The sequence below is a fragment of the Centropristis striata genome, chromosome 12 (assembly GCF_030273125.1).
Source record: "Centropristis striata isolate RG_2023a ecotype Rhode Island chromosome 12, C.striata_1.0, whole genome shotgun sequence".
In the NCBI taxonomy this organism is placed as follows: Eukaryota; Metazoa; Chordata; class Actinopteri; order Perciformes; family Serranidae; genus Centropristis; species Centropristis striata.
In genome coordinates, this window is record NC_081528.1 from 17156558 (window position 1) to 17165860 (window position 9303).

At 38.3% G+C, this 9303-nt stretch overlaps 1 protein-coding gene across 1 annotated transcript; it reads left to right on the forward strand.

Moving 5' to 3' along the window:
* Positions 1–5594: 5594 nt before the first annotated feature.
* Positions 5595–9098, forward strand: LOC131981381 (signal-regulatory protein beta-2-like). The gene is made up of 6 exons (XM_059345656.1): positions 5595–5649; positions 5749–6078; positions 6227–6580; positions 6698–6814; positions 6953–7011; positions 8908–9098. Exons 1-6 carry the CDS (start codon positions 5595–5597, stop codon positions 9034–9036), a joined length of 1044 nt encoding a protein of 347 aa, XP_059201639.1. The 3' UTR covers positions 9037–9098.
* Positions 9099–9303: the final 205 nt, after the last annotated feature.

The following is a 9303-nucleotide window of genomic DNA, read 5'->3' on the forward strand; positions in this document are numbered from 1 at the left end:
TTTTGTCCAGTTGTTTAAAAGTAGTTAGATTGTATATTTTAATGCAAGTGTTCAGATTAACATAGCAGGAGTTGCCTGAGCTCAAGTCTGTTTAGAGCATTATGTCTCCCTCCTTCATTTTCTGTCATCTATTTACTATATGTAATACGTTCATAAAAAATACCCCCAAACATGTAAATAAATATCTGCCTTAAAAACTAAGTTGTGCAACACTGTTATTGAAACACTGAAAACTTAATTTCCTGCATTAAGATGAGTTTCTATGCACTAATTTGTGCCTTTTTGCATCAATTTATGGTGGAATTGTGTTTATTTTTGTAAAGGAAACAAATCACAACACAAACTTCATGCATCAGATGACAATTTAAAATGAAAATATATAATAGAATCACACATGTGGACATGATTTACTCTCCTGTCCTATCTTGTGTTTATTTTTATTCATTTTTATTATTTTATAACCCCTGGACTCTAACAGCTCATATGCGTTTCAGCACAAGTTCTGCTAATTTCTTTCTGCACATTTGAAACACCTCACAAATATCTGTGTTCATTTAGAAGTTGGTAATAAATTGAATTGAATTAAAGTAAAATCATAATACTTAAAGACAAAAACAATATGTCCTATAATCTTCCGTGCATGAAATTATTGTCTGCTGATTCGGTAATATCCCCTCAGACGTCTGATGGAGGTGTGACACACTTTGGTCTCTGCATGAAATAAAGTTCATACAAGAGGCAGCGCTGCTCTTTATCTGAGGTGGAAACTGAAACTAACTGAAAATACTTCTGATCAGAAAGGCATCTCACCATTTAATGTCTTAAAGTCCACATAAAATTGGACTGTGGAGTACCTATGCATGCATATATACAATTTCTCATGCATGTGTGTTCTTCACCATAGAAAGGCTGGCTCACCTGGGAGCATGTACTCCCAACATGACAGTTTGACTCCATCAATATATCTGTTTGGCGGGGCAGGCTGTGCACAAACAGGAATGTATCTATTTATTTTTAACTGCTTTAAAAATCCCAGAAAATGGCATTTTCTCTCTGGGAGGCCAAAGGGCAGGTGCTCAAGCCCCTTTGAGGTCTATCTGTGCACATGCAGGGTTGTAGACATATTTAATCTTTCAAAGTTATACAGTACAAAATAATGGTCAAGGGATGACTACATGAATGAATAAGTCCCTCTTTCTGGTCAGGTAGCACTTTGTAAAGGCCTTCAACATGTCCGTCATGAGAACATGAGAAAGTAAAGCCACATGCAACAGCTACACTGACTGAGCTGCTCTGTGGTTGGCTGTTTCTCCTCCCTGTGACCAACCATCAAGGCTGTTCACTCAGAACAGACTATTCAACAGGATGTGCAGAGAGGGGAGAGCTACATGAGGTCTCTGCAGGCTAAATTTAGTTAAAATAAGTGTTGTTGGTTTTTTTTTCTTGGCTCTTAACATTTAAAACATTTTATAGAAACTCCAAACTCTTAAAATATGCAGCCATAGTCACCTACAGCCGACTCATCTGCAGATGTAAAATATAAATATATTTTCATTAGTTGATGTTGGTTTTAACTTTACTGTAGATTTGTTGATTCATTCACTAATATTTTGTACAGGCTTCCCATTAACTTTAGCAAGGCTCTCATACCTATTTGTGGATAATCAGGCAAACTTAAGATCACAGTCTAGACTGCTGCTAAATTAAAAGCACCAAACTGCAGACATGTGCAATCAAAAACAGTGTGTCTCCCATGTGACCCATGTGTCTCTGGGTGTCCAACCCTCCTAAACCCTTCACCTACTCCTGTCAATTGTTGTAAATTCTCCCTCTTGCCTTTTTCAAACAGCAGTGTAGCCCAGCTCCCTGAAGCTAAAGCTGAGTGAGAGACAGGTAGAAAGGCCCCTTTGTATCAACACCTCAGTTTGAAGCCCAACCACAACAATGCTAAAGTTTCCATGCATCATTTGTTTGTCGTGGTGTGTTTCTATATGTGTGAAAGTGCAAAGAGTGTTTTGGCTCGTTGTCAACAATATATTGACCCTGATGAAGGCCACAAACCACAGTGTGCTGGTCTGACAAACCTTCCTGCAGTGTTGGCCCTGTAGATAGATACGTTTTAATTCTTCTTGATGCCAGAGTTTGTGGTGTTGTATTAGATGTATTATATTATCAGCTGGTGTCAAACACTGTACATATGGTGGCCCTTTAGATACAAATATGCAGCTCAGAAACTGAATCTCCTCCAGGTGAATGTGTTCCTGCTGCCTTGACATTAGTATATAGATAGATGCTTTAAATGCCCTCCTTTGAACGCTGAGCTCTTCCTGCTGAAGTAATTGACAGGCATAGTGGGCGGGTCATCAGAATGTGTAGCATTTTTATTGGCTGGCTTGCACAACATTTGAGATGGCTCCTGTGTCTTTGTCACTGTGGCAAATAGCTGGATACATGTTTTTCTTTCATGCAATTGAATCTCTGTTTAACTAAGTGGTAACACACATTTTGATTTGCAGACAAAAAGCAATTAATTCCACTCCAGTTTCTCCTGTGCAGAGTTATAGGTAGAGAGATCAGAGCCTTCATTGCATTCTATGCAAAGCATTTATAATGAAATGGAAATGAAACATTCCCTTTAAGATGACCACTTACATGGTTAACAGAAAGGGTTGTGTTGTAAACCTTATCTTCTTCTTGTCCTCTGGTTTTTACCACAGGGTGGCACTGATGTGATGGAGTTGTTAATTATTTTGATAAAATCTAGTCTATCTCCCAACTCTACATATAGAATACAGCCATTAAATGTAAATGTTTAGACGCAGAACTTATAGCAGTAAGTCCAGTCAGAATTACGTGGACTTCTCTGCAGTCCATCATTTACATCCAGTGTTTATGTTTAGTGCCAATGTAGGAACTACTGTCGTGTGCCATTCACGGTGCATCACGACCATGGGCCTTTCCTGTTTCCCAGTGTGCACATCCTCGATAGCTTTTCTCGCCTCCTCTTCTAACAGCTTAGTACCTCCCACAGGAGATGCAAATGGAGGAGGCAGGGAAGAGACACGAGGAGAGACGAGTCAGAGGAACAGGATTTTAACAAAATGAGACATTCAGGTTTTTGAGATGAGATGAGATGAGATGAGATATACTTTATTCATCCCAGCAGAGAAATGTAGGTGTTCCAGCAGCCAACATACACACAACACAACACAACACAACACAACACAACACAACACATGTATACATACATACATATTCCACCTATACAAAACATGAGCCCACAATACATATCCTAGGATAGAAAAAGTGGAATGGATGGTCCATGTGCATGAGTAGCTGTTACTCATAGATAACAGTTACAGCAAGTGTGCAAATATACAGGTGTGTAAATAAACAGGTGTGCAAATATACATGTGCAAAAATACAGTTTGATGTATACATATAGTATAAGCAGCTTAAGCTAAAGTTTAAATAAATATTCTTCTGTCCTTACTAAAAGGGGAGTCATTATAAAGTGCAATTGCAGTAGGTAAAAAAGTATTCTTAAGTCTGTCCTTTTTGCAGCTTAGCTGCCGTAGCCTCCAACTAAAAACACTCTTTTGTTTGCACACTAGATTGTGCAAGGGATGCGTGTTATTGTCCATCATACTCAACAATTTCTGTACCATGCTTCTCTCCATCACCACCTCCAGGGACTCTACAGCAGTCCCCAGCACAGAGCCAGCCCTCCTAATCAGCTTGTTAAGCGTTTTAGAGTCACAAGCCCTTACGCCGCTGCCCCAGCTGATGGCTGCAAAGAAAATGGCACTTGCCACAACAGACTGATAAAACATACATAACATTTTGCTACACACATTAAAGGACCTAAGCTTCATCAAGAAGTAGAGTCTGCTCTGACCTTTCTTGTAGACAGCCTCAGTGTGTTGCTTCCAGTCCAGTTCATTGTTCATGTGCACACCCAAGTATTTGTAACTCTCTACCACCTGCACTTCATCCCCAAGGATAGAGATGGTGCTTAGTTCAGGCCTGGCCCTCCTGAAGTCCACCACCATTTCCTTGTTCTTAGTTACATTTAAAACAAGGTGATTCTCCCCACTCCATACAACAAAGTCATCTATCAGCTGCCTGTATTCTGTCTCATCTTCTGTGCCACTGACCGCCTGGTCAGAAACAGACCTCCCCAGTCTCACAAACTGGGGTCTGTCAGTCAGGTAATCCATTATCCATGATATTGTGGTGGTGGTGTCTACCAGCATCAGCTCCAGCTTTTCACGTAACAGTACTGGCTGTATGGTGTTAAAAGCACTTGAAAAATCAAAAAACATTTCCTTTCACCTTGAAACCGGTTATGGTTTTCATACCATGCCACACATCCCTTATGTTGTTCTGCTGGAGCTTGCTCTCCAGCTTCCTCCTGTATGCCTCTTTGTTTTCTCTCAGCCTCCCTCTCAACTCCCTCTGTACGCTCTTCAGCAACTCTCTGTCACCGTCCCTAAATGCCTTCTTCTTCTTGTTTAGCAGACCTTTTAAGTCACTGGTGATCCAGGGTTTATTGTTTGCAAAGCACTTTACTTTCTTAGGAGGTACCACATTATCGACACAGAAGGAGATGAAGTCTGTTACAGTCCGTCATGGAGGCAACGTTATTCCCATGTGGTGCCACTAGCGCAGCGCCATGACACCAAACAATAATTGCTGAGCTGTCAATTAAATATGTGTGGCACAGCTGCATAATCTTTTCACCTGTCACGGTGTCTATTTGTGCAGTTCTATTTCTATTTATTTTTGACTCATTTTTATATTCACAAATTCTTAATCAGAAAGCGAAACTTCTTTGAGATGACTGTCTACATGTATCAATACATTTCCTCTTTATCTGAGCCATACCTACTATTTCTTTAAGGGTTTCCTTTGTCATTTTTTTTTTTTTTGAGTAGTTTTACCTTGTCCACCATGAGGGTCAAAGGACAGGGTGTTGTACTCATTTTTTAAAAATTATATATTATTTTTAAAATAATATATTAGATATTTTTATTATATTATTTTTCAAATTAGATATTATTATTATTTTAATAATATATTACCCATCATTTAAATTATTTTTAAAAATATATGGATATATTTTATTTATTATTTTTATTATGTATTATTTTTCAAATTATATATTATTCATTTTTTAATTATATATTACTCATCTTTTAAATATTTTTTAAATATATATGTATATATTTTATTTATTATTACTATTTTTATTTTCAGTTTAATTGTATTCATAGTTCAATAAATGCATGATATTTCTTCTTAAATAATTGTGATCTCAATATTGATAAAAAAAATAATTATTAGGATCATGGTCATAATCTCGCAGCCCTGCCATATATAGTAAAAGTACAAAAGAAAATTAACCAGAAAGTTTGGATTACTATAGTTCACATTACAAACAAATCGACTCTCACTGTTTACTGTCAGTGTCAGGTTTAGAAACCCACCATGAAACATGAAACAGAAGTGTGCTGTTGATGTTGTTTCATGTGCTCAGGTTGGAAAGAGTAGATTTTATTTCCACTGTGGTCAAACAGTGAAACACCGACAAAATGAGAGGCCAATCAGATCACTCTGAAATGTTCCCTTCCAGTCTCACATTGGGCCGTAAGTAAATCTAAGTATTGTCATCTTCTCACAGTGGATTAACAGGGCACACATTTGTCTTTTTGTCTTTAATCACTTATCTCTGTTTTATATTTTCAGGATGGAAACAGAATCAGATCTTTGAGACGAAGTCTGCTGGTGTTGGAGATGATGCGACTTTGACGTGTTCCCGCCAGACATCTGAGCTCAGATCAACCTTGTTTTGGATTCGGCTTGTTTTTGGAACCATCCCCGAATTTTTGGGAGGAACATATTCATTTAACTATTATGGTGTTAATAAGACTCCTCGTATTACAACAAAACAAGAGCCTGGAACATTTATCCTGCATATTAATGAAGCAAAGCTAAGCGATACTGGAGTTTACTACTGTATGAAAGTAAACAAACTTAATATGACACTTGTGAAAGGAACATTTCTGAGAATTGAAGGTAAACACCATTTATAACAGCAGTTTACACAGCTTAATTCTCCTTCATGCATATATAAATATAGCACAAGTTTCCATACTTCATAGGGAAGAATGAGGGCAGAATATGTTTGTTAAAGCATTTTTAATTTTCATTTTGTACTTCCCAGAACCAGAACCTGATATCACCGCCATCATTCAAGACATTCACTCTGATCCAGTCCTTCCAGGAGACTCAGTGACTCTGCAGTGTTCAGTCCTCTCCGACTCAGAGAATAAAACCTGTCCAGGAGGACACAGTGTGTTCTGGTTCAGAGCCGGATCAGATGAAACTCCCAGTTTAGTTTATGCAGAAGGAAACAGCAGTGATGGATGTGAGAGGAGCCCTGAAGCTCACTCTCCACAGAAATGTGTCTACAGCTTCTCGAAGAACGTCAGCTCCTCTGATGCTGGGACTTATTACTGTGCTGTGGCCACATGTGGAGAGATATTATTTGGAAATGGGACAAAACTGGACATTGAAGGTAAGTGCAGAATGATTCAATTTTCATTTTGAGTCTGGTAGAAACCATCAAGTATTACAAAACATTTGTTACCAATACATTAATAACTTTAATGATTTGTTTCTGATATTGTTTCAGCACTCAACATGTGGGACATGCAGCAAACCAAAACAGCTCTGATTCTGTTATGTGCAGCGTTGGCTATAAGTCTGATTGTTATCGCCGTACTGATTTATTCCATCAAGAACAAAACTTGTGAGTGTTGCAACAGTAAAATAAGTTTTATAATTTTTCTTATACAGTTTTTGCAACAGCTAATAACCAACATTTAGAATGACAATTTGTGTAAATAACCTACAGAACATAATCTTTTTGTTTTTATTTATAATCCAGATGCTTTTGGTCTGCAAACAAACTCTGCAACAGCCGGCCGTGATCAACAAAGTCAGCAGGTAAAAAGAAAAGATTCTTCCTAGATATGAACGGTGCATTTTCAAAAACAACTATCTTTTTTATTTATTTTCCTAAATCATGTTTTTTGTGCAAGTGGGTGTTGAGTTGTGTTAATATCTCCTTGCTTTAAAAAAAAAAAAAAAAGTGCACTTAAGAGAATATCAGTGAATCTGTTGATGGTTTATTCATTTCAAGAATGGCTTTTAAATGATTTTGTTATTTAAATCTTTATGGAGAAAGATACAAATTTGCATAATATTGTTCCATGTACAGGTCCTTCTCAAAAAATTAGCATACTGTGATAAAGTTCATCCTTTTCCATAATGTAATGATAAAAATTAAACTTTCATATATTTTAGATTCATTACACACAACTGAAGTAGTTCAAGCCTTTTATTGTTTTAATATTGATGATTTTGGAAAAAAAAGGAAAGAAAAACTCAAAATCCCTATCTCAAAAAATTAGCATATTTCATCCGACCAATAAAAGAAAAGTGTTTTTAATACAAAAAAAAGTCAACCTTCAAATAATTATGTTCAGTTATGCACTCAATACTTGGTCGGGAATCCTTTTGCAGAAATGACTGCTTCAATGCGGCGTGGCATGGAGGCAATCAGCCTGTGGCACTGCTGAGGTGTTATGGAGGCCCAGGATGCTTCGATAGCGGCCTTAAGCTCATCCAGAGTGTTGGGTCTTGCGTCTCTCAACTTTCTCTTCACAATATCCCACAGATTCTCTATGGGGTTCAGGTCAGGAGAGTTGGCAGGCCAATTGAGCACAGTAATACCATGGTCAGTAAACCATTTACCAGTGGTTTTGGCACTGTGAGCAGGTGCCAGGTCGTGCTGAAAAATGAAATCTTCATCTCCATAAAGCTTTTCAGCAGATGGAAGCATGAAGTGCTCCAAAATCTCCTGATAGCTAGCTGCATTGACCCTGCCCTTGATAAAACACAGTGGACCAACACCAGCAGCTGACATGGCACCCCAGACCATCGCTGACTGTGGGTACTTGACACTGGACTTCAGGCATTTTGGCATTTCCTTCTCCCCAGTCTTCCTCCAGACTCTGGCACCTTGATTTCCGAATGACATGCAAAATTTGCTTTCATCCGAAAAAAGTACTGTGGACCACTGAGCAACAGTCCAGTGCTGCTTCTCTGTAGCCCAGGTCAGGCGCTTCTGCCGCTGTTTCTGGTTCAAAAGTGGCTTGACCTGGGGAATGCGGCACCTGTAGCCCATTTCCTGCACACGCCTGTGTACGGGGGTCTGGATGTTTCTACTCCAGACTCAGTCCACTGCTTCCGCAGGTCCCCCAAGGTCTGGAATCGGCCCTTCTCCACAATCTTCCTCAGGGTCCGGTCACCTCTTCTCGTTGTGCAGCGTTTTCTGCCACACTTTTTCCTTCCCACAGACTTCCCACTGAGGTGCCTTGATACAGCACTCTGGGAACAGCCTATTCGTTCAGAAATTTCTTTCTGTGTCTTACCCTCTTGCTTGAGGGTGTCAATGATGGCCTTCTGGACAGCAGTCAGGTCGGCAGTCTTACCCATGATTGCGGTTTTGAGTAATGAATCAGGCTGGGAGTTTTTAAAAGCCTCAGGAATCTTTTGCAGGTGTTTAGAGTTAATTTGTTGATTCAGATGATTAGGTTAATAGCTCGTTTAGAGAACCTTTTCATGATATGCTAATTTTTTGAGATAGGGATTTTGAGTTTTTCTTTACTTTTTTTCCCAAAATCATCAATATTAAAACAATAAAAGGCTTGAACTACTTCAGTTGTGTGTAATGAATCTAAAATATATGAAAGTTACATTTTTATCATTACATTATGGAAAAGGATGAACTTTATCACAATATGCTAATTATTTGAGAAGGACCTGTATTTCCTTAAGAGACATGAGGACGCGTTGGTTTATTCTGCACCAACCTTCATCAAGAAGAAAACTGGCCGAGCAGAGAGAAGGAATGCAACGGCAGCAGACGGAGAGACTGTCTACACTGATGTCAGGGTGACAAATTAACAATCTATTGGATTTACTAATTGAAGCTTAGAATATTTTTTCACTGGCGCACCTGTTGTAAATATGCTGCTTCACATCAATTTCCAATCAAATTTAGTTTTTGTTTTGTTGATAACCTTGAAACATTTTATTTTATCATTTTGACATTATGCTTTGTCCAATTATTGTTTGGCTTCTTTCTTTTTTTTTAATGACATGTTAAGAGCTGTCAAGATTTTTCTTGATAGAGTGTTTTGGGAGGTTTTCTTTCTGTCTCTTTTATTTGAA

What these genes read in the sequence shown, in the direction of transcription:
- LOC131981381 (XM_059345656.1), top strand. Translation starts at nt 5,595, where the DNA reads ATGAGAGGCCAATCAGATCACTCTGAAATGTTCCCTTCCAGTCTCACA. An exon ending in AACATTTCTGAGAATTGAAG is followed by an intron (nt 6,079 to 6,226) that starts GTAAACACCATT and finishes TGTACTTCCCAG; the next exon opens with AACCAGAACCTGATATCACC. An exon ending in GTGATCAACAAAGTCAGCAG is followed by an intron (nt 7,012 to 8,907) that starts GTAAAAAGAAAA and finishes TATTTCCTTAAG; the next exon opens with AGACATGAGGACGCGTTGGT.